This window comes from Podarcis liolepis, assembly GCF_965112155.1.
Source record: "Podarcis liolepis genome assembly, chromosome: 1".
In the NCBI taxonomy this organism is placed as follows: Eukaryota; Metazoa; Chordata; class Lepidosauria; order Squamata; family Lacertidae; genus Podarcis; species Podarcis liolepis.
Genome location: NC_139554.1, coordinates 62,270,185 through 62,296,604, shown reverse-complemented (window position 1 = coordinate 62,296,604; position 26,420 = coordinate 62,270,185). Strand labels below are relative to the sequence as shown.

General features: G+C 42.9%; 1 protein-coding gene across 3 annotated transcripts in view; it reads right to left on the bottom strand.

Annotated features, from left to right (window-relative positions):
• Positions 1–26,420, bottom strand: part of ANO3 (anoctamin 3) — a 232,071-nt gene that overhangs the window by 137,201 nt on the left and 68,450 nt on the right. The window contains exon 1 of one of the 3 annotated variants that reach the window (XM_083463199.1): positions 22,327–22,540. The exons of the other annotated variants lie outside the window; for them this stretch is intronic. Coding sequence (XP_083319325.1) covers positions 22,327–22,378 — 52 coding nt within the window. The 5' untranslated portion in view covers positions 22,379–22,540. Of the gene's footprint in view, positions 1–22,326; positions 22,541–26,420 lie in introns of those variants that run through there. 3 annotated transcript variants of the gene reach the window in all.

Here is a 26,420-nt window from a genome sequence, read left to right as displayed (position 1 = left end):
TACAATAGCTAATCTGTTTAGTATGAAACAAATTGCAGGTACGCAGCCTTGTGTTTATCCTAAGCAAGGATATGTGGAAAGAGTGTTGTCACTCCCAGTCCCATGGGATTTACATCCTGTTGCATCCTCTGTCCCTTCCTTGAGATGATCCTATAGTCACATGGTACATTCTTCAAATTATCATGTAGTAATTGGAACAGTTGTGGTATCAACACAACACCTGCAATCGGGTATTTACTGCAGGAGCTGTGTTTATAGGCATTAATTTCTACTAGGCTGCAGTGTTAATTTTTTTTATCTGCAACACTAGAATGATATATTTGTACTCCTTTCTATCTATAATAATAATAATAATAATAATAATAATAATAATAATAATAATAATAATTTTATTTATACCCCGCCCTCCCCAGCCAAGGCTGGGCTCAGAGTGGCTTACAAGCAATAATAAAAACAAATTGAATGATTACAACTTAAAAACAACATTAAAATACAACATTAAAATATGGAAACATTAAAATATTAAAATGTAGCCTCATCGCAGGAGGAGAAGGAAAGGAAAAAAGAAAGAAAGTGAGGGAGGGAGGGAGGGAGGGAATCAAATTGGCTCCAAGCCAAAGGCCAGGCGGAACAACTCTGTCTTACAGGCCCTGCGGAAAGAAATCAGATCCTGCAGGGCCCTGGTCTCATGAGGCAGAGTGTTCCACCAGGCCGGAGCCAGAGTTGAAAAAGCCCTGGCTCTGGTTGCATTCTGCACCCTCTGGAGTTTCTGGGTCAGCTTCAAGGGCAGCCCCGCGTAGAGCGAATTACAGTAGTCAAGCCTGGAGATGACCGTCGTATACAATACAAACCAGGGGGAGAAGAAAGGAAAGCTCCATTGCACACACAGGGTCCTTGTGCAGGCTTTCCACTGACAGGGCTCATTAGATGAATCCCATCCTTAATAAGTAAATATTAGATATATTCCATTTTAAATCTGTGCATGCTCATCCCAACCTTTTCTGAATCATGATACCTGTAGCTCATTCCTGTGAGGAGGAGGTGTTAAAAACATGAAAGGAAAATATGAAAATCTAGCGGGCACCAAGCCTCGTGTACCTATGTCAATGACATCACAAACTGGAGCTTGTAAAAAGCCAATAGTGCAGTCATTGTCCTAAAGAGCCATTTTCAAATACCTGTGAGATGCTTCTCCAGAATTATGGCTCCTTCAGTCCTAATGTGGGATTCCTCGAGAAATTCTCAGCCCATCTTCTTAAACAGATGATGGTTGCTTTCTAGTCTTGTCTGGTCTGGCCAATATTCATTAACAGCTACTAAGCCAAGCTTTCCTTACCATATACATATTGTATAGGACTGGGAAAGTTGATAGTTCTTTCCCTTTTCCTCCATTCCTTACTTTCCCAAAGTCACCTTGTGGAGTGGGTGTTATGGAAGAGGAAAGCTGGCAGTAGGGAAAGCTAGAGATGGCATAGGTCCCATCATCTTTAGGTACCAAATGTCCCTCTGTACATCACAACTTTGGAATAGGAAGGCAAGAAAGCAAACTGTCATCAGGGAACTGAATTCCGTCAGATTGTGCCCAGGATACTCTTTTTATACTTTCCTTTTATCAAACTACAATGCCTATAAAAATTTGCAGCGTCTTTCCCTGTTCACATTTTGCACTACCATATTAAATGCTTCTTTTTCTGGCAGTCATTTTAACCACACAAACCATCCATTACAGCAATACTCTTATTTTCTCTGTGTTAAGGTTTTGGCACCAACCTCAAGAGGCTCATAAAAACAGAGCTACTTCTTTTCCAGTGCTGTGAGACACTTGGGAACAATTGTGTTTTTTCTCTCAATCTCCAGAACTGCCAGTAGAATTTCTCTTAGGGCAATTTGTCTATCAGTGAGCGATTAAATTTTTAATTTCTCTTTGACAATTCATTGCAGAAAATTCATTAGAAACCAGGGCCATCTATCATTTCCTGTTCATCTAGTGGGGACATGGATAGTTCATTATTGTTTGACACTCCTGCTTCCAGCATCGTTATTAATGAGAATCGGCAGCAAGTCATATCAGAAGGCATATCAGAAACCGATTCTACCACTGGGGAGAGTGAGCAACCTGTCTCAGGCAGAAAGTGGTGGGAGTTGGGTATTGGAGGGCAAAAGCTTTGTTTATGCCACATGGCCTTCTTTGCATCCCCTAAACTTGCCTGCTGTCTTAGAGGAGGATGCTTGAGCACCAGTGTGGAAGTAAGATTCAGCTGCCAATCCAGCCAGGTCTTGCACATAGAACATGGGGAGAGGTGAGTGACAGCTTATCATTTGCCTTGGACAACATCTCGTCATTTGCCTCATTCAAGATTTTTATATATGTTAATGAAGAAACCACAAGCTTATCACGCCAGATTTTGTCACTTCCTTTGATTGATCAGAAGGTACCGTATTTTTCGCTCTATAACACGCACCCGACCATAACACGAACGTAGTTTTTAGTGGAGGAAAACAAGAAAAAAAATATTCTAAACAAAACAGTGGATGTATGATTTTTGTGGTTCATGCTGTGGCCACAGACATGTGATCTGACAGTGAGTTTAGAGTAGCCCAATACAAAAATCCCGAGGATCCATGTGGATCCATGCTTTGTAACCATGTTTTTGCACCTCTGCTGCCCAAGGCAACAGTGGGTGTGAGATTTTTTTGGTGCAAGATGTAGCCATGGACATGCTATGTGATCTGATGGTGAATTTGGGGTGACCCAGTGCAAAAATCCTGAGGATCCATGTGGATCCGTGCTTTGTAACCATGTTTTAAGTAGGGAGGGAAGGAAAAGCACTCAAAGGACAAGGAGCATGCGTGGGGTGGGTGGAGAAGGATGCTGCTAATAATGAACAAGAGGGGTATAAGGGGAGAAGGCTCCTCTACTCTCCCACTTTGCTCCTTTAAAGCAAGCAGGCTCTGCTTTTCTTTCTCCTCCCCACTCATCCCTGGCTTAGCGAGCTGAAAAACTTTGCTGCTATGTAGCGAGCTGAGTGGGGAGGAGAGAGGGACAGAGAGCCTGCTTGCTTTAAAAGAACCAACCGGACAGGAGCTGCTTACACTCATGTAAGTGGCTCCTCTCCTCTCCCGCTTTGCTCCTTTAAAGCAAGCAGGCTCTCTGTCCCTCTCTCCTCCCCACTCAGCTTCTCTTCTCCCCCTTTGCTGTTTCAAAGCGAGCCACGGAGGAGGGAAGGAAGGGGAACCATGGATCCTCTGCTCACGACTGCAGCAGATCCCCCCCCCCGCCACCCGTAGGCATTCCCTCCATAACACGCACAGACATTTCCCCTTACTTTCTAGGAGGAAAAAAGTGAGTGTTATGGTGCAAAAAATACGGTATATCCATTATGACTATGGTCTGGGTTCTGCCTACCTTAGTCCCTCACATATTCCTCCCAAATGGATTAAAATAACGAGAAAAGCCTGGCTGTTGTTCAGAAAACAAGCCCTCCCATTCATTCAGTTATTGTATGAGCAGAAAGCAGAACCACATCCACTAGCTCCACCTGCTGCCACATGCCACCAGCCCCACCCTCTAATGCTTGCGACACCATACATGTAGCCACTCAAGATAGTTATGCAATGGGCCTGGTCCCACTCCTCACCCACACAAACATGTGGAGGCTTTTCTTCTGAACAGCCCTTACATCCCGTTCTTTCCTTCAGTGAAAGCCCAGAACAGGTTTTACTCATTAGCAGCATTCAAATTGTGGGAATAGTCTACCAAAGCAAACACTCCATAAACCCAGCCATGAGCCCCTTCCAACCAAGGTTCATCTCACCTAACATCCTGCAGTCAACCAGATGCTCCTGGGAAACATGAGCTTGGCTATCCTCCTCTCTACATTTCACCAACAGATGAAAACATTTCTGTTTAGGAAGGCCTAAATTGGTAACTGGATGACACGGACTAGTTAACCATGACTGCTTCTGGATAGTATGTTATAGCCTGCTATAAATAAGTTGTCATTTATAATATGGTGGAATGGGGTTTGGCTAAATTGTTTTGTTTTTGCTGTCTTATCTACTATAAACTGGTATGTTAACTGTCGAGTCACGCAGGGGTGCCCAAACTGTTTTCAAAGAGGCCAAATTTGATGAAGTGAACATGCATGGGGACCGACCAAAGTTGTTGAGCTTTTTTTAGGATTAAATCTACTGGCGGGCTGGATTAGGCCCCCGAAACGGACTTTGGACATGCCTGGTCTTGTGCTAGGGTGTGATCAGTGTGTGTGTGTGTGTGTGTGTGTGTGTGTGTGTTTAAAAAACCCCACACCCAAGCATTTTAAAGAAAGAATGATATATATCAAATGTGTCAACCATTCCAATTTGACCAGGACATTCCAGAATTACAAAAGCCATTCTGGCTTCTGACCGGATCCTGTAATGTCCCATTTTCAGTGCCACTCTTTCATCTGAGTGAGTCAGCTAGCTCCTGCAAGAGTTTGGCACTGAAAGACACTTGCCTTTCGTGTGAAAGAAGGAGGCTGAGCAGGAGCCCATGGAGGAGGAGCTGGTAAAAGGGCGAAAGATTTATACAATCTGAGGTGAAACAAGAGGTGGAACTGGTAATGCCACAGACCACCAGGCTGCCCCCACTGGGCCCAGACATTATGCCTCTTCTTCCTAATACTGCTGCCCCACTGGAGAAGAAGAAGACAATGAGGATGAGGACAATGACGGGGAAGAAGAGGTACCAGTGCAGCACTCGCTGAGCTTGCTGCTGCCAGTAATGAAGACAGGGGATTGGGGCAAGGAAGCCCCAGCTGGCTCATACAGGAGCACAACATGGAAAGGTGCACATCCCAGTTTTAATTGGTGAAACATTGGAGAGTACGCATAATTAAGTGTGTTGCAACGCTGTATTTAGGGTGAGTCCAGGTGGTTTCCTTACACAGGGTGCCGTGCCAAAGGGACACAAAATTGAGAAGATCCATTTGGGGGAGCCAGATTTTGGCCTCGCATAGGGTGCCATATTACAAAAGACTACCAAAACCTAGCTTTACCCAGGAGTCACACAATGGGAGGGGGGGGCTTTCTGAAATCAGACAGAGAAGAAGAAGAAGAAGAGTTTGGATTTGATATCCCACTTTATCACTACCTGAAGGAGTCTCAAAGTGGCTAACCTTCTCCTTTCCCTTCCTCCCCCACAACAAACGCTCTGTGAGGTGAGTGAGGCTGAGAGACTTCAAAGAAGTGTGACTGACCCAAGGTCACCCAGCAGCTGCATGTGGAGGAGTGGAGACGCGAACCTGGTTCCCCAGAATACAGAAGGGGGGGGCACTGTGGCTCTTCAGATGTTGGACTCCAACTCCCATCAGCCCCAACCAGCATAGTAAATAGTCCAAGATGATGGAAGCTGTAGTGCAACAGCATCTGAAGGGTACCATGTAGCAATCCCTCGATATATATTTTTTAACCTTACTCAGACTGTGAGTTACATTTTAAATCAGATGGAAATTTATCTGTGTAGTTCCACTTAAACCTCTGGCTAACTTCACCTCAAGCAAGGACTTTAAAAGCCACTTTCCATTAATAGGAAAGAAAGTCTAGGAGAGACAGGTGACCATGAATCAATAACATTGCTTCATTGGAAGTGATTAACATTAATTCAGTGTCGGCATCCCTGAAAGCCCATGCTGTTAACTCCGAAAATGAGGTCCATTGTGATTGCTCACCATATCCTGGAAATGTCCCAGTAGCACAGAAAAACATAGCAGAATGAGGCTGCAATCACAGTCCCACTAACTGGAAAGTAAGCCCCACTGAATTCAGTGGGATTTACAAGTTGAGCAAATGCATAGGATTGCAAGTTCTTCTCCTTGAAGTGGATTTTTGAATGAGTTCCAGAAATGGTTTAGTTTGTGCCTGCCACTCGGGCGCATAAATGTAGTTCAGAGGATTATACAAAGGGTGGAGGGAGATTAAATGATAGAGCCCATGCTCAACTGGACTTGCCCCATGCAGCTGTTTTGCCAATATCAGAGGATTATTTTCAATTTTTCATTAGCACTGCAGTCATCTGCCTTTCAAATGCAATGTATTATATATTACCACAGGAATGAATAATACAGATTTGTTAGCTAGCTGGGAAGTAGAGATGTTGCAACTGCTACAGCTTCCTTTTCAAATCCTTTGAAGTGTTTCTCTACTGCAACAGGGATACAGCTGCTTGCGCGATTACAGAATAATTAGAGGTTGACAGATACTGTCAATTAGAGGTTGACAAAGACACTTAAGGTAACAGGGAGAAATCATGCATCCCTTGCCAGTACACAAACTGCACCCTGGTATTCACCCCATTGAATCCTAGTGATTTACACACAGAGAGAAAGAGAGAGAGAGAGAGAGAGAGAGAGATGGAATTTGGCTTTGAGACAAATTCTCTTGACCTTTACATGTAAGGGTCTGGAGAGAAAAGTAGGCAGTTAGCCAAGCCCTCCTGAGGACAGATAATAGAAATGCTTGTCAAATGCAGGAAGCTTGGCAGTAAAAACAAAGTCCAGAAATGTCTTGGAGCTTTAAGGCCATTCTCTTGTGAGAAAATGGATTCAGCAGTGGCACAGATTACCTAGTGGAACTGTGGGATGTTACTATTTCCCCATGCAATATTTCTATAAAAGGCACATGGTACTCCACCTTAAAAAAAATGGTTTAGACACATGATACTCCATTGTAGCAAATGGGGCTAGATGAGGTGCCTTCTGGAGTCTATAATTCCTAAGACCGAACAAAATATTGCATGGAATGAAATGAAAAGTGACGGCAGTTGGGATCTAGATAATGCTTAGGGACAATTTTAACATTATGTTCTCCAAACCAATTTGGGTGGGGTGTCACAAAAAAAACCCTTGTATATCATGCCAACTCTGCGTGGAAGCTTATAAACTGCTTAATATGTCGATAAGCCCAAGTGTACTTTGCTAGGGCACACAGTCCTAACAGCCACTGATGCTGGCATGGCAACTCTGTCTGTAATCAGGCCTATCCATATGGTAAGCAGCTTACAAACACTATGACGCCACGCAGAGCTGCTGAAATGCCAGATTTTGTCTCCCCCTCCCCTTCCCAAATGGCCTATAATATGTCCTATTCCTCGTCGGCCTCCAGAAAGGTACATCCTCTTTTGGTTCTGGCCTGGCTGCCTAAGTGAGTCAATGTGAGCAGCTGCTGCAAGTCTTTAAGGCAGGAAGGCAGACACATACACAGCCTTAATGGGCTACCCTTTATTCCACCTGGGTCCTATACTGTGTCTGCCTCTATAGTTCTGCTCACTTGTTCTCTAGGCACAGCTTCTGCAGGTGCTGAAGGAGCACAGTGGGGAAGCTTTCTCTATGCAGATATCTGCATCAGTCTGTGAACATCCAGGAGGTGGTGCCAGTGCCACCTGTGACATCAGAACCTGTTATGTACTGAGTTGAATAGGATCCAAAATGCAGCAGTCCGATTGGTCCTAGAACAATAGGATTCAGAATGCAGCAGTCTGATTGGTCCTAGAACAATGCAGAGTATGATTGGTCTGCAGGAGCCACCCAATCCAGCTCCTGATGGAAGTGACTCCACAACCTGATTGGCCTACAGGAGAATTCCGGAATTAGTCAATCATGTGCAGCCCATTGTGTAAATAATGTATATAAAGCAGATACTTTGGGGAAACTTTCATTCCTCCTCACCACTATGAGCTGAATAAAGAGCATGAAATCCACTCTCGACTCTGAGTATATTTCAGAACCCATCTACACCCCATTTATCCTTTCATAAAATGTGGCATGGAGGGCAGAACAATCTATAGTACAATGAAGAAGGAGTGGGAAATCTTTTTCAGTCTGAGGGCCTCATCACATCTGTACAATCTTCCAGCAGGCCCCATGATGCTGGTGGGCGGGGTTAGAGGCAAAAGTAGGCAGAGCAACAAATGTAAATACTACTTTTGCTCAGTGCACTGCTTTCTTCATGCAACCCTCCATCCCCTGCTCAGGCAAGCAAGAGGCATCGTCAGAGCTTCAAGAGACATTCAAGCCAAGCAAAACACCCAAGGGTGTGTGAAGCAGGACGAGTGGAGTGTGTGGCCTGGGGGACAGTGGCGCAACTGGTGAGGGGGTGTGGCATTTTCAGAGTCCCAAGGATCTTTTCCTGCAAGAAAGGAATAACCCTGGACAGGGCTTTTTTGTGTGTGAGTTCTCACCAGTACAAAGAACCAGAAGGTCCTTTTGTGCTACCCATGGGAGCTATTTTGTTCTGGCACCCACAGGATGTGTATCAGCAAAGGAGTACTAGCACCTCATTTCTTTCAAAAAAAGAGAGCACTGAACGTTGGGAGATCTTCATTCCTACTTCTTACACACATTTTGGAATATTCACTTGAATTAATGATAGTTGATTCACCACATACTTTAAATAGATTCATTACATGCTCTGCTGGTGAAGTCCAAGCACTTAACATGTTTAACGTTAAAGGTTTTTATTTATTATAATAATGTGACTTTAAGTCCAAAATATTTGCTGTTCAAAGCTTTACACTATTCCTTCTGATTAATGATAGAGCTTTATAAATTCAATTTACTGTTTATGGAAAGTATCTAAGGCAGCCTTTTCAGTATTAATTGGCTTTTTTAAAAAATGAGTCAATTTGGTTGGTTTTAAGTGAGGCATTCGGCAGCTATTTTCCCTGAGTCTCACGGCCTGTTAAGCTCAGCAGATAAAAACAATTATGAGTTATTAAAAATTGATAATTCACAAAATCACTAATTTAACACTTAAGAGAAACAAAGTAGAAAATTATTTTGAAGTCAGCTAGGCATTACAACAGAAATGTTTGAAGCAAAATGATATATAAGAAGAGTAGGGCAGTCAGTGTGTTCTAGTTGCACTGTTACTTCACATGAGATGGCAGAGATGCTCAAGCAATTTGGCAAGAATCTGGCCTGAACGCGATGTCCACCTGCCAACATGTCCCCAGGGTGTTATACCCATACAAAGCAGTATCTCTGAAGAAACATTGCTGTAAAATGTTTTCCCACAACATTGAAAGTTTAAGGCAACTTGTTTACCTTATTCTAAGGTCATATATAGATGTGCCCTGGGCCCTCTAAAGCCCTTTGGTTGTATAGAATACAACCATTGACCTCTAAGATTGAACTCAGTACTGTTTTCTCCCTCCACCTACATCTGACATTGCCATGAGGTTATTTATTTATTTAATAGAACATAAAATGTCTGAGTGGGTTTCCAAGAATTCAGTCTGGGTAATGGGATTACAGTGGTGCCTCGCAAGACGAAATTAATTTGTTCCGCAAGTTTTTTCTTCTTGCGAGTTTTTCGTCTTGCGAAGCACTGTTTCCCATAGGAATGCATTGAAAATCAATCAATGCGTTCCTATGGAGACCGTCCGGGGACAGAGGGGAAGCGCCGCACGCCTTCCCCTCTGTCCCCGGACCTGTTTAAAGCAAGGGGTGGCGGGGAGAAAATTGCTTCTCCCCGTTGCCTGCCCCGCAATCTCCGGGGACAGAGGGGAAGGCGCACGCGCCTTCCCCTCTGTCCCCGGACCTGTTTTAAAGCAAGGGAAGGGGCAGCGGGGAGCATCGCTTCTCCCCGTTGCCGCCCCTTGGTTCAAAAGGGGTCCGGGGAGAGAGGGGAAGGCACGCGCGCCTTCCCCTCTGTCCCCTCTTTTGAAGCAAGGGGCGGAGGGGAGAAGATCGCTTCTCCCCGTTGCAGCCCCTTGGTTCAAAAGGGGTCCGGGGAGAGAGGGGTACAGAACCATATGTGCCAAGAACAAACACATTCTGTTCAAAGCCTAAGAAGGCATGGACACATTGGGAAGAATGGACATCTTCATGTGTGGCATGGGGCAGTAGAGTGTGCCTATGTAGGGTACCACCTCTCCAGTCATTATGCAAATCATTTCTTGGAAGCATTAAAGCAGGACACTGAAAGCTTCTGCCCAGAATCTTGAAATCACAACCCCACCCCCACCAAACATACCTCAATAGACCTTTTACATTGGGCCATACTATTTATGATAATGAACTGGCAGACCCTACACATTCGTTCCTTCCTACAAGGTCAGCTTGAGAAAGCAGCTATGGCTTACTGATGAACTCAATTTACATGCAAGTGTCCAAATGCTCAAATATTAGCTGAATGTGTATTAAACGAGAGCTTTGGGGACCAAGCTGAAAACCTATGCCAATTGATATATTGTTGCTTTAGTCTTGTGCAATCAGGTTTTGGCCTTGTGAAATTAGTGTAGTTAACTTTCATTCACCCTCTTTCTAACGAGCATTGTTCTATGTATACGTTTAATTATCCTGCGAGCGGTATGAAAAAGTCACAGCCAGTGCACTGTGCAATTATTTAGCTCTTGCCCCTGGAAAACAAAATCACTCAAAGCTCAAGCTTTAAAGCTGTTGTGTTGTGCTTTTCAGATACTTCCCAAAATTCCCCCAGTGACCTCTTCTGCCCAGCCAAGAGATATTAATATTTTTAATTATAGCTTGGAAGGAGAGGGAAACGGTTTACAGGACAAGTAGACACCAGCAAAAAATAACCGCTTAAAATACTGCTTCTGAAAAAGATTTCACAGAAACTGTAAAAGGTTACTGAGAGACCTTGATTTGCCAGGATGGTAATACTTGCACTACAAGTTTATGCTAGGTGTGTTAAATTTTATACACTATATTTACCATTTCGTTTATTCTTTCTAGCCCATCTTCAACATGAAGGTGATTAGAGCTTCTTACCCCCCCTTTTTTTACTTAAAAAACATGCTCTTGGCTAGATGCATGACAATACAACTGGTCATTACCTCCAGTGGGAAACTTATCCATGTCTCCGATAGAGAAATCCAGCTGCCCAGAGCACCAGTAGTATGAATGAGTCTTCTCTCTCTCTAAGCCAGATTGCATAATAAGTGCAAAGGTGTGTAACTATAGCTTGGAGGCATTAAAAAATAAAATCTGAAAGGGTGGTTGAGCATGAAGAAGCTTCTGCCTAATGAGCCCACTTCCCTTCTCTAAATGCCCTCCCCAACAATTGTGTCGTTCCAAAGAAGCAGCAGGAACAAGGGGTAACTCATCTTGTTCCCTGTGTGTTACCCTACTCTAAATGCTACCTCCTTGGTATCTTTTGCCCTGTAGTATACAGTACAGTGGTACCTTGGGTTAAGAACTTAGTTCATTCTGGAGGTCCGTTCTTAATTCGAAGCACCACGTTAGCTAATGGGGACTCCTGCTGCCACTGCGCAATTTCTGTTCTCATCCTGAAGCAAAGTTCTTAACCCGAGGTACTATTTCTGGGTTAGTGGAGTCTGTAACCTGAAGTGTCTGTAACCCAAGGTACCTCTGTACTTCCAAATCTGCTAACATCCAATGTAAACCTCAGTGGAAGGAAAAGCCATGAAGTTAGGAGCTGACTTGGAGCAGGGAAATGATGGCCAAGGAAACAGATACAACCCACCCACCTTTCATTCTGCTTCTCTGCTCTCAGCTTCATCTATCCAAACAGAAGCTAAACAGAGCAATCAGGCTATAGTTCCACATGTAACAAGTGGTTTGCTTGCAAGTGAGTCATGGGTGCACCTCCCATTGAAGAAAGAAATAGCCAGCAAAATCAGGAAGGAGGAAATGGATCAACATGCCCTTTTATGAGTTGCCTGCCATATGTGTAGCTATGTTTATGGGCAACGAGGAGAAGGGATTGTGTCATAAATTGGAAAATGTACATATAGAATTCCTTAATGAATCCAATAAAAAGTTAGAGAGGCGTTTTCTTTTACAAATGCCATTCCTGGCACAGCACATGGAAACCACAATCAATTTCTTCATTACAGAAGTGAAGTTTCCTACTAAAGGCTGCCAAGTGGCATCACTAGGGCACTTCAACTATGTGGGAGAAGGAGATTCAGATTCTCAACTGACAGCAGCACCACACAGTCACTGACAGGGTAGAACAGGGCTATGGAACCACATTAGGCCTTGGGGAAGCCATGCCTCTTTGCCATTGCTCGGCGGCTGCATTCTAGTGGTGCTGCAGCTGAGACAAAAGCCGGCATGACCCAACTCGATCTGCCACTCCCCACCCTCAGAAAATGATGTTTTAAAACTCCCCTCCTTGTGATTCCTCATCCCATGCTGCTCTGCTAAACCACAGCTCCAGGGTGCTCGAGGTAACCTGAGGTGGTGGCTCCCACCCTAGACAATAAAGGTAAAGTGTGAGGGAAACCTTCAGAACTGCCACTTTGAGCAATTCCCTGTTCAGGGAAGTTTTTAATGTATGATTTTAGTGTATTTTTGGTTTCTGTGGAGGCCGCCCAGAGTGGCTGGGGAGACCTAGCCAGATGGGCGGGGTACAAATAAATTATTATTTATTTATTATTATTATTATTATTATTATTATTATTATTATTATTATTAAGCTAAACAGGAGGTTAGGTAGAGCATCGTAAGCAGAAGAAGAGAATGGCTTCTTCTCCAGTACTTGCACTGCTCCATCCACTCCGACTCAAAGTTATCCTTCAGCTTCTGCAATATCCCTAAGATTGTAAATGAGCAGCAGTGGGTCAGTGAAACTCTTGCACCTTCCTGTCACTACTGCCTGTGCTCCTATCCCCATACTCACTGCCAGAGCATGCCTTGCCCAGAAAATATTACCCAGACCCCTTGATATTGCAATGCCTGCCCTGGCAGCTATCATTTTTATGTACATAGCGAGCCGAAGATTTTTATTATTTGTGACTAAATTTGATGCAGAGAACTGAACTTCTGATCAAAAACTCTTACACAGCTTGGCAACAGAGATTCACACGCAGCTTACGAGGGTGTCACAAATGCTTTCCTGCCTCAGCATATAGATGATAGTAAAATTTCATTTTCTTTCATACATGCAGTAAGATGCTTTCTATTAAGTTCTCCAGAAAAAATAGAAGCATTTGTACTAGGCACCTTGGAAACAACAGCATGATTATTTATCTTGAATGGTTCTAAAAGAACACAGCTTGGTCCATTGCCTGACAATGGAAAAGCAATTTAACATGGACCTTATGAAAGTGTGAGGGAAGAGCAACAGAACAGAAAAAAGCATTGTGAATTAATAGATATATCTAGTGACTTCTCCTGCCTTTTAAACAAAGCTAAGAATTACAGCATAATCAAAAACTATGACATTTTTTGTGCCTATTCCTGGGCATTTTTCTTACTATTACACATTTTGTGAGCAATTTCGTTTAGTATATACATCTTTGCAAACAATTTTTGCCTAACAGAGTGCATTTTTGTATGTTATTTTAATGTATGCACTATGGCACACATTTTTCACTAATACACACTTTTTCACTCATTGGTTGGAGAACTGCATCAAAAAAATTGGACAAGTGTGAATTTTCAAGCAGAGCTGTGTTTTAATTTGTGGTCTGGTTCAAGTAAGGCAGATTTGATAGTTTTCTATTAAAATGTAAACCGAACGAATTTCTCTGCATCCCTAGATCAAATATGAGATTTTTTCTAACATAGATATCTTTTTTGTCCCCTATGTTCTTCAATTTTCCAGACAAGTGGTTACAATTTACGGAAATTCCCGAAATTGCTTCCTAGTCTCTCCAAAATTTGGGCTTGCAAATGTGACATGAGTGCACCAACTGCTTTCAGAAATCTTTTTAAAAATGCAATTTATTTATTGCATTTATACTCCACCTTTTCCCAAGGAGCTCAAGGTGGTGTATATGGTACTCACTCCCCTCATTTAACCCCCATAACCATCCTATGAGGCAGGTTAGGCTGAGAGGCAGTAACTGGTCAGAGGTCACCCTGTGAGTTTAATGGCTGAATAGGGATTTGCTCCCTTGGTCTTCCGGGACCTAGTCTGACAATTTTAACACTCATATAAGTACACTGAGAATTCACAGAATGAAGAAAAATATCTACTTGGATGCAAAGCATGAACTCATCACTGCTACTGATGGCCAACAAGCATAGACTAATAATCTCTCCCAAAGTGCAGACCTAAAGAACAAAACAAAAACCTCTTGCATGCAATGCAGGCATTAATGTTTTCTCAAACAATTTTTCAAAGCTTCAACACCTGCTACAAATGTCAGCAGCAACAGCACCCAAAACTTCAGATCAAATGGACTATGATGAAAATATTGTCCAGATAAAATTGCCTTGAGGTCGATCATGAGATAGGTCATTAGGTTTGTTCAGAAAGCAAATTGCCAGAGAATTGGCTTGACTATGATTTGGAAGTTTTATAGATCACATCAGCCTTTCTCTATTATGATCTAAGTTGTGAATGAAAGACAGCCAAGTATAGGATGACAAGTAGAGTGTTGGGAAAGAATAAGGAAGGCCAGTGTTTGAATCCCTTTTCAGACATAATGTTCATCTAGTGACTTTGGGCCAGTCCCTCACTTTCTCGGACTCTGCAGTCCAAGCCTTGGCTAGGCAGAGGAAGAGCTTAACACAACAGCAGAATCACCACTGCGCCTGAAGCCCTGTCACTCATGCAAGCTGGTACGGGAAGGATAGAGGCAGGTCAACTGCTGTGGCAGGCTGCAGGTGGCACAGCGGTCAGGCCCACATTCAGCTTGATTCTGTCAAGAGATGACAGTGGGGCTGCCTCAGCCACACCCACCTGGAATGGCAAATTTTGGATGAGCAGAACAGGGATGCTTGCATTGCTCTAACAGAGGCTGGGCTGGGCAGAGGGACACCACCAGCCAATTCTACCCACCCATTCCCCAGCCTGGTACAATGTGAATTTGGATCGCAGCCTCAGCTGCTTCATAGAGTTGTTGCTTTCAAATAAAGCAAGTTATTTTACATTCATTTAAAATTTCAAGTAAAACAAAAGGATAAGTAAAACAGTAGCATATAGTCTATACCTGCAGCAAATGTGTTTATATTAATGCACCAGGTTTGAACCATTTAATGCCATCAATAAATAGAAATCAACTACTGGATATAAAAAGAAGTAGAGAGCCTGAGTTCCAGAAATGGCTGAATCGTAAATTGGGGCTTGGTGTCAGCTACAATTATCTCCAGTTACAGTGACCTCAAAACAGCCCTTAAAGCCCAAGCCCAAATTATCAGGAATGACTTGGGAGAATATTCAGGCCAGATTTTAGGCACACACCTTTCAAAGGCAGAACATCACAGTTGTGAAGGCAACCTCCCAGAATGCCTCTCTCCCCACATCCAAAAGATCTAAGAGAACATAAGAAAGGAAGTGGTCTCTAAAATAAGCAAATTCAAAGCCACTGACCTTTAGCAGACTGGAAATCTAGCTATGTTTCTAGAAGAAAACATTCCACTACTACAAATTAGTGACAGTTCAGAATACACACACACAATTTTAAAGCTTCAAACAGAATTCAGAAAAGTTTGCTTTGGATGGTGGAAGGATGTGGTTAATCACTAAAAACCATATATTTATTACAGTGGCATAAACATTTAAGTTTTAAAGCAAGGTGATGGCTGCTACAACACAATTTGATTCATGTAAGGGAAGCTGAATGGGACATGGGTGGTGCTGTGGGTAAAACCTCAGAGCCTAGGACTTGCCGATCAGAAGGTTGGCGGTTCGAATCCCCGCAACGGGGTCAGCTCCTGTTGCTCGGTCCCTGTTCCTGCCAACCTAGCAGTTCGAAAGCACGTCCAAGTGCAAGTAGATAAATAGGTACCGCTCCAGCAGGAAGGTAAACGGCGTTTCTGTGAGCTGCTCTGGTTCGCCAGAAGGGGCTTAGTCATGCTGGCCGCATGACCCAGAAGCTGTATGCCGGCTCCCTCAGCCAATCAAGTGAGATGAGCGCCAGAACCCCAGAGTCGGCCACGACTGGACCTAATGGTCAGGGGCCCCTTTACCTTTAAAGGAAACTGAAGACAGTGGAAGATGAACTGTTTTTGCTTAAAAACTTTAATAGGTAAAGGTAAAGGACCCCTGGACAGTTAAGTTCAGTCAAAGGTGACTATGGGGTGTGGCACTCATCTTGCTTCAGGCTAAGTGAGTCTGTGTTTGTCCGCAGACAGCTTTCCGGGTTATGTGGCCAGCATGACTAAACCACTTCTGGCACAACAGAACACTGTGACAGAAGCCAGAGCTCACAGAAATGCTGTTTATCTTCCCGCTGCAGCAGTACCTATTTATCTACTTGCACTGGTATGCTTTTGAACTGCTAGCTCATCCCGTCACATGGATTTGAACCTCTGACCTTCCAATCAGCAAGCCTGAGAGACTCAGTGGTGTAGACCACAGTGCCACCCGCATCCCTAAAAACTTTAATATCTGTTTCGTTAGACATTTGTGTGTGTGTGTGTGTATACCTAACCTCCTTGAAAGACCATAGATAAGAGACAAATGCATTTATGTCTATGTAGGTTTTGATTACAAGGTACACAAACATGTACTTTTTTCTGGATAGTCTCAGAATGTTTTTGTGATGGGATCACCTCTTTAGTTTTGTGGTATATCTATTGTGTCTGACATCACTGGCTTGCAAGATATCCTTGGCCTGCTAGGCATTAGGTAAGATCCAGCAGATGTGACAGGACTTTCACATTTTCTCTTCCCTCTTTTAGCACAGATGGGGGGGGGCTGTAAGAGGAAGAAGTGAAGGTCCCATTTGCACAAGTGAAGGCCCACTGTGCTAGTGCAATATTCAACATCACCCTTTGCCCTTAACCGAGCAATTTGGTGACCTGCCCAGAAGGTATCAATAAAATACTCAGGGTGATATGCAACTATGATTTACTCAGAGTAGACCTTCTGAAATTAATGTACCAACATGGGTGAATGTTGTGGGTAAACCTTAGTTGAATCCCACCCTCAATATCAACTGTCTTTCAATTATATTATGCTGCAAGCATTACATTTAAGCCGCTCTAGTTCTATTGCACTCAGTTGGACTAAATGGGTCCACATCACTGTGGAATCTTGCTCTGAATGGCCAGTGTGTTTGTGTGTTTAAATAAGCCTTGCTTCTTTTGCTTCATATAATTTTAATTTTTAACATTTAAAGGTTGCTCTATTAAGAAAGTGCACTTAGAGTGTGTGCAGCATGGCGTCGTTAAACAGATGGATCTTAATGGGCTCTTGCTATTATCATACCCAATTTACGGATGCTTATGGACTCTGAAAATAGCAGTAGGCTATCAATGAAGATAGATTTGCCTTGTGAAATGGACAAGACAGAGCATGAATACAGAATTTAATGGGCAGTAACTTACTGCAATGTGCATGTAACTATTTGGTAACCCAGTTGTCCACATTAGGTTTCTCACCCTTACAGCAGGATAGAAACAATGGAGCTAAGTGAAAAACATAATTTACTACACAATCAGATGAAAATTTGCCACATATCAGGTGTGGCCAGATACTTGTTTTTTAACCACTCAAGCGGTAAAAATACATTTCCCATGCATCAGTTGAAGATTTGCTGGAAAATATATGGTAAAAGTTAACCATTCTTAGTACAAAATATTTTACTGATAAAAAAAGGAATGACTTCCTTTTAATCTAAGAGATGCAAATATGCAGAACTGGCTGGACTCTGTGCTAAAATATCAACATTTCCATGAACAAATAAATCCCTATTAAAAAATGCCAGTAAATAAAATTTGCTTCCTACCCCCATGCCAGCCACAAGGTTTAAATGGTTCTGAAGCATGAAGAAAACATCTGTGAGGGGCAGTTGGCCAATCCAGAGAGATTATCACAGCTTTTGTATAAATAGAATTTAGGACACTTTTCTCTCTCTTCATTTTTCATGCAGCTTGGATTCATAAGTGTGAGATTATGGCATGAATGGCTCAGAAATACACAGAAAACTAAAGTGAATGATTTTTGTAATTAAAGCTGTGGATGTTTGCCTTAATTTTCTTCCTTGTTAATTAAACCCTTCAGTGTTCATGTCTGATAATTCATAATAAAATATTTGGGCAACTAACACCAGTGAAGATTTCCTCAGAAAAGTGTCTGATAACCTATTTTCTTTGGTCACACTTTGGTAGGATTCTTTGGAATTATGTGATTTGAAAGAATCCCATATTCTAACACAGCATGCCATATAGAAAAGATCCAAAAATCAAAGTATGATCCTCAGTGTTTAATGTGTTGATCTAAGATTACACAATTCATATAAAGTAAACCTTGCTGCCAGGGTTGAAGCCACTTGAGAGCAAATAATCAGAGCTCCCAAGCGGATGTGATGTCTGCCAAAAGCTGCAAAACTTGCATACAGTGCCAAACAGAAGCCACACAGCTGCAGGTCAGGGTCAGATCCACTCCTAAGCTCCTGAGTGGATCTAATGTGGTACTGTGGCTTTCATTGCCAAGTATGGAACGAAGGCTCCAAACTGTTACTTTGCAAAAGTGGTATACCTTCAGCCATCCCTGACATCATACACTAGGTGACGGATAGGTTTGAAGCTCTGCCACCTGTTAAGTGCAACCTGCAGAGGCTTGGCCACAACTGGATCTCTCCTGCCAGTTAAAACTTGTTCTCCGCCCCTTGCGTAACCCTTCAAGATGTCTAGGATTCTTCACTTGTTGGGTGGGGAAACAACAATGTTGAGGGGGATAGCTCTTGTTAGACAGACCCTAGAAATAAGCAGGCCACAGAGCATCCACAGTGCCGAAGGCGCTTTCATAGCATCACCTGCAGGAGACAAATTCCTCAGCCAGCCCACCAAACAACAACAGCTCCACAGAAAGCGAATGCTGATAGCCTGCAGTGGTACCACGGGTTACATACACTTCAGGTTACATATGCTTCAGGTTACAGACTCCACTAACCCAGAAATAGTACATTGGGTTAAGTACTTTGCTTCAGGATGAGAACAGAAATTGTGCTCCGGCGGCACAGCGGCAGCAGGAGGCCCCGTTAGCTAAAGTAGGGATTCAGGTTAAGAACAGTTTCAGTTTAAGAACAGAGCTCCGGAACGAATTAAGTACTTAACCCGAGGTACCACTGTACTGACTGTCCTCCCCACCCCAAAGGAAGTATATAGGATCACCCTGACAAGAGCTGTTCTTGATTATACTGAAGAAAAAAGTGGGTTGTCACAAAACTTGCAATGGATCACTGAGTTGAGGCCTTTCAGCCTACATTTAACGTTTATTTATGGCACTGAAATATTTTGGTGGATCTTTCATTTAATTGGTTAACTGAGGGGAAAGGTTCTTAAGTTAGACAGATGGTAGCAAGGAAATCTACACAGAAAGGAGAAGCAAGCAAGTGCACCAGAGTTCTCCATCACAGCTGGAGAAGCCACTCACCATCCATATGAAAGAAGAGGGTTTGTACGGTGGAGAAGGGTTTGCTCTGGACTTCTCTTGCACCAAATATCCCTCTCCATGGGTCTATATTATTCTTTGGCAAAACAGGAAATGTACCCACTGAATCCACCTTGTACTGCTCTAACAATGAGGAGATCTTAATACTATACATACACCTCACAGACTCGGTACTATAGATACCCTACAGATTTTTCATCTCAACGATAATGGTTGCTTCTATGGACTTTGCTATGAAGCAATCAGTGTCTGCCATATGCATTCTTTCCCACACGCAACTATTGGTATAAGAGCCCATTATCGTATGCCGTAAGATGGGATAGCAGGTTAAAATTCACTTGTGAATTTCACTTGACTTTCACCAGCAAAATGGAACTTTCTCCTCCTCTCCCTTGCAGCCCCCTACACATTCTCAAAAGCAGCTCTAGCACGTTGGGTGACAGGAACAAGCCAGCAGTAAATCACACCAAACAAGCTGGAGTTAACGCTATTAGCCAAACAGGACCTGCACAGGAGTCACGAGCACATCAACTCAGGTCTTGCCCTCATGAAGCAGTTGCTAAGACTAAAGGTCCTGCTTCTCCACAGCCAGGTATGTCTCCTCCTCTCTAAGGTGCTTTCCAAGCAATTGGCTCCTCTGCATGTGTACCTGTCTCTCCTCCTGCTTCATGCCTTTCCTGGTTGTGGGTGATCAGGGGGAGGGGAACTTGTGTTGCCCCCTCCCGCTCCAACCTGTGCTTTTTCACAAGCCTGACCATCTCTGCTTCTTGGCTTCCCTCCTCCCCTGCTTCAGCTTCTGTCTCTAATTCTGGACTTCTTTCTGCCACAGACTCTCCTGGCTCAATAATCCCTGTTACCTCTTCAGCTTCTGACACTACCTCCTCCCAGTCTTCTCCCTCTGACCACTCATTATCATCCCACCAACACTCCCTGGGCTCTGAGCCTTCTTCCCTTGGGGGTTCCCCAGCTGGTCCCCCCCACATCATTCATTTATATCCAACCAGTCCCTGACATCAGAGCACTCTTCAGAAAACATTTGGCAAGGAGGTGGTGGTAGTCATGAGTAAATGGAAGTGCCACTACACCAGCAGAACTCTGATGGCAGCATTGTGGCTACATCCCCAGGAGTGCACTTCATTGTTGTAGAGCAGGGATGGGGAACCCGTGGCTCTGCAGATGCTTCTGGGCTCCAACTTACATCAGGATCCAGCCAGCACTGTCCATGGTCAGGCCTGACAGAAGCTGGAGTCTAATAATATCTGGAGGGTCACAGGCTCCCCAACCTTGCTGTAGGACCATGACTTTTCTGTAAGCAGACCATTTCCGTAAATTAGAAAGTAACTGTAAACAAGTAGGGGAGAGGCAAAGAGTCATTTCTGTGGGCCTTGCTGGAGATTCAGGGTGCAATACTAACTTCCACTCAGCACTAGTGAGTCTCTCACAAATGGTCAGACAGACTGGTTAAGACAAAGGCATTCTTGCTCAGGGTGGTCGCAGCACTGACTATACACCATAGGAAAGGACTATCAAGCCACCTCCATGTATTTTTTCTGGCCTATGGTTGCAAGAATGTAATGAGGAAAGAATAGGAAGAAAGCAAAGTTTTTTATGTAGAAAAATAATATTTGGCTTGGCACTGAAGACTTCACCTTCCACAAATAGAATGTCTTCTCCAACCACAAGAAGCTTTTGATCCTTCTGGCAAAGGGAAATATGGTGACTTTTGATTCATTTTTTCTCCTGCAGCCCGCGACACTTCACATACTGCTCTAAAAGATCCCTCAAGAAGATTGTGGTGGTACTGGGGGACACAACTTCCTAGACTGTCCCCTTTTTAAAAATTAAAATTAAAATGAAAGTACTCCAAACATGGAATGAATGTTTGTTTATTTTTGTTTTTGTTTTCTGTTGATTACTTATGTTATACACTTTTAAAAACCAATACAGCATATAGAAAAGAAAAGGAAAGAAAGAAAGAAAGAAAGAAAGAAAGAAAGAAAGAAAGAAAGAAAGAAAGAAAGACTCTAAACAGCTGGGGGGGGACCCTGAGAGCTAGTCTGACTTAGCAAACAGAGTAGGCTTTGGGGATTTTTGACTTTCTCTTCTCTATCATTGGATGCCCTAAGTCTGGATCTCGCAACCTCAGTTCCCCATTGGCAAAAATTGGATTAGTTGTTGTGAAGATGAAGACGCTAGGATTTGGAGCACATTCTGCATGCTGGAGAAATTAACCCCATACAAATGTCCAGCAGCAATGCACTTCCCATGAAAGTACAACTCAATTTCCTTTCAAGACACTGCTGGAAATACAAGGGTTAATAGAACCGTAAGAGATGGAATGGAACCACGAGATCATTCAGATCACCCCCGGTATGCTCATCCACACAGCATTCTTCCCCTCTGCACCACAAGCTAGACCACATCTTTCCAAAAAGAGATAGCAGGAATACAGTTCAATCAACAGAAGAGGGGTAAAATCTTGAATAAAGTTGGGTTGATCAGCTACTGAAAATGTTTCTACAGCCAAACAAAGAAACTGTACCAGCATGCTTGCAAGGCAGGAAAACAGTCTACTTGCTATCTTCAAGTCTACAAAGCCAAATTCAAGTCCATGACATAAATACAGTGATAGCAAAATTCTTCAATGCTGAATGACTGCAGTGTTGTGTGCCCACGACCATGAGCTTTGCAACTGTATAAAGAATGAATTTCCTGTGACAAAGAGATCTCTGAATGATTCTTGGTATATAACTCAGATCCTCTTGAGCCGCTCAAGTAAAACAAACTATTTAATATAGCAAAGAGGGATTCTTTTTTTTAACCCAGAGAACTATTCCATTGTCAAAAGTAAAAGAACCTTTTGAGTTGATGCAAGAGTTTAAAAGGTGCCTGCATTGCACAGGGTTTTGGATGCTTTCAGCAGCCACTATGCTGAAGCTTGAGAATACTGCAAGGGCATGCAGACCGAATGATTTAACACTCGTCGTTCAAGAGACAAAAGACACCTACCTTTCTGCTGCTTAAAGGACTGTATAGAACCCGAGTGGTGAACCATCTTCATATATGGGAGCTTGGCTGTTGCCGTTTACTGAGCTTCGGGGAATCAAGGTGTTGCAAAATAGGAAACAGCCTGGCTTGCTGCTCCATAGAATCCAGCAGATTTGGAACAGCTATGTAACCCAGCACCTGCTTCAGTGAGCGCTCTCAGCTTGGAAGACTCTACTCCCTTCTGTTGTCATAGAAACCAGAAAGGCTGATCCAGCACCACACTCCCCTTAGTGGATGCTTTAGGTATAAGTCACTACATCAATCTAATGGGAAATGCAGCAATATATTGTTCTGAACCTTCTGGTGGTAGAAGCTGAATTCCCCCCACCCGGCAAGGTAAAGAAAGAAAACTCAAGCACATTCTCCTCCCGCCCCCTTTTTTATGATCACTGTATCAGCAAACCATTCCCAAACATCCATGGAAAGATACCCTTGAGCTAAACAGTGGGCAGAAATTTAAATTTCTGTCAGAACTCTGGTGACCAAGGAATTTTGCAGACTAGCAGTGCACACAACACATTTGATTGTTTTGCCTTACCTTTCAGAGCTCCCTAGTTTAAGGTTTCTAAAAGTCACCCACAACACGTGGCATTTTTTCCCTATGCCAAATCTCCATGTAAGAAAAAAACAAAAACAAAACTGTCCACATGGGTGACATTCATTGGCATTTTTTAGTTTGCTACAAATACATTGACTGTGAAGCCAACATGTTTACAATCTTCCTTCTTTCCTCCCTTCCTTCCTTCCATTGCTTTTTCACACAGAATAAATAAAATTTGTAAGTGATCACTATGATACAAATGGACACTTGGCTTTATTCATTCTAAATAAGGGCATGGAACTTTCAACACATTTCTTGCTAAGGTAAGGCAGGATCAGGTTTGCATGCCCTTCTTCACATGTTCCAAGAATATTTGAGGGCCTTCACAGAGTTATGGGGACTAGCTGTGCCTCCTGCCAACTACAGGATTGATAAGGGACGATAAGCACACACATCGGGATGTAAGTAAAGATCCCTCCGTGCGAGAGGGGACCCTGATTGGGTAGGAATCTGCCCTTACATGGGAAGTAGGTAAAGGTAAAGAGACCCCTGACCATTAGGTCCAGTCGTGACCGACTCTGGGGTTGCAGTGCTCATCTCGCTTTATTGGCTGAGGGAGCCGGCGTACAGCTTCCGGGTCATGGGGCCAGCATGACTAAGCCACTTCTGGTAAACCAGAGCAGCGCACAGAAACACCATTTACCTTCCCACTGGAGTGGTACCTATTTATCTACTTGCACTTTGACATGCTTTCGAACTGCTAGGTTGGCAGGCGCAGGGACTGAGCAACGGGAGCTCACCCTGTCGTGGGGATTCAAACCACCGACCTTCTGATCAGCAAGTCCTAGGCTCTGTGGTTTAACCCACAACGCCACCTGTATCCCACATGGGAAGTAGAATTAACACAATTAGGTGCTAAGGTCCAGGTTTTGAATTCCAACTCAGCCACAGTACGTTACTGTTTGGGAATGTGTCCAAGAGGAATAATAGAGGGCGGGGGGGGGGGGATGTTGTAACAGAGAGAGAGAGAGAGAGAGAGAGAGAGAGAGAGAGAGAGAGATCATGGATCTCCAGGAAATGTCACTCTAGCAAGAATTCTGTTACCATAAGGTACCTTGGTGACATTATGCTTGTACCGTGGCTCAGATTTTTGAGGATGCAGCTTCTTCTCTGGAAGAGAAATCTTTCTCCATTGCCTTACACACAGTAAGGTGTGTGTGTGTGTGTGTGTGTGTGTGTGGAAAAACAGAATAAATCCCCAGAAAATATTAGACTGGGAAAATGTCACCTCCAAAGAAGGACCGTAAGTTTATTGTGTAGGGGAAAGCATAGAAAAACAAAGCCCCCCTTTTTTTACTGTTTACTTCATCATATCTTCCCCCAATTGAGTGTTAAACCACTCTGGAGTTGTAGCTCTGTTGGGGAGAATAGCTGTCTACAAACAATTCTAAGCCCCTTTAACCACTACAGTTCACACAGTCATGACTATTTAAAGTGCTATAATACTGCCGTGGTTGGTTGGGTTTGTTTTTTATATGTTTGTTTCATGAAGTTATATATTGTTATTTTACATTGCTTTTAATGTTATATTTTAATGTTGCTACCTTCCCTAGGACCCTAGAGGTAAGGGCAGGTTAAATAAATAAATAAATAAATAAATAAATAATGTCAGCATAGAGGTATTTTTTGAAGAGCTTTCTTTTAATGATGCACAGGAAGAAGACAAAATAAAAGTTTTTTTTTAAAAAAAATAATTTTAAATGTAACACTTAGGGTACTTATGTTTTATTTAAATATTGTGCTAGAGTTTTGGCTTGCTCTTCATAAAGGCAAAGGGTTTTATCCAGTTATGTTAGAGTAGACCCATTCAAATCAATAGACCTAAATGAGTTGCATCAATTAATTCCAGTGGATCTACTCGGAGCCCGTCCAATGTGAATCTGATGCTCTCATTGCTCTGGGGAGTCTCCTATATCAGAAAAAGCAATGGTTTGGAGCCAAAGCTAGTCATCCTTAAAGGAGACTCAGTGAAATCAATGGGACTTAAGTTAGCTTGAGGATGACTAACTCTGGATTCAATCTAATGGACCTCATGGCATCTAAAGCCCAGACTTCTTTTTCTCATGTTTGAGCAGTTTGTCAGCTTCAGTCAAAGCACCATACCAACATGCAGCTTTTAGACAGAAATATCCACACATTTCAAAGCCACTGCTCCCTTGAGCGTAGGCTGCAAAATTGCTTTTCACACTACCAGATATTTTTTTTCCGTTTTAGCAAATCTGGAGGAAGGTATGAAATAGTTAAAACAAACATTTTTTGCCAGGCTGTTTGTAATAGAAACATACATTTTTTTAACCCTCAGGCAGACATAAGTATGAGATAGAAAATATGGCTGCTGGGGAAGGCCTGTTAAAAGAAGGCAAATATACGCCCATAAAATAGGCTTTAAACTTTAAACTTTAAATTAAATTCATTTTCCTCCACTCCATCAACCTGTGAATATAAAATAGGAGGTAACAGGCTGAAAATATGAACCTCATAAAATAAGCCTTATCCAACATAGGATAAGTTTTATCATTGTGATTTAAGTAATTAGGTTTCAGATAGTCTCATTAGGAATTGCTATCCTTCACCATATTACAAACACTATGAATGTGCCATATTATTAAAACTAAATTCTGGAGAAGTGAGAAATCTTGGTATGCAATAGCCAAAAAAGAGAGCAATTATGCAGCAGTTGAAATGTACAACTGTTTTGTTAACCTAGAAGAAAAACAAAACTGCAGGTTCGCTAATTTGTTGTCACCCATGAGCTAAACAAGAAAAGATATTTTAGTGGCGCTAAAGAATAAGAAATTAAATAAGCTCCTCTGTGCCATCCATCCTACTAAAAAGTAGCACACAGCATTGTAGGGGTAGCCAGTGTAGCTGCCCTTCAGAAGTCGTGAACTATAGGTGCCCATCACATAGCCAGCATGGCCAACCCTGAGAGATGTTAAAAGTTAGCCCACAATATGTGGAGGGCACAGCTTTGGTTACCCTCAATGTTGATACTTTCTAACTGCCTTTGAAATCCCCTTTCCTCTCTCCCCATTGTTAAAGTGTGTGAGGAGGAGAAGAAGAAGTGTTTGGATTTGATATCTGAAGGAATCTCAAAGCGGCTAACATTCTCCTGTCCCTTCCTCCCCCACAACAAACACTCTGTGAGGTGAGTGGGGCTGAGAGACTTCAGAGAAGCTACACCACATGTAACTTATTCCATATTCAGACACTAACTATCTTCCCACCCTCCAACCTCACAATGATTCAAGTAAGAACCACTGCACACTCATGCCATCCATCCCATAGCATGTGAGGCTTGGTTTTTTCGCTTCAGGGTAGGGCCACTATTTTGAGGTGGCTTTCATCTCCCTGATTTGTCCCCCATACAAACGTCTCCTAGTAATCAGGGTTTCTTGGTCTGTGCGCATCAGGTATGAGAGGGCTGAATCAGAACCCGCTGGCTCCTGATTCA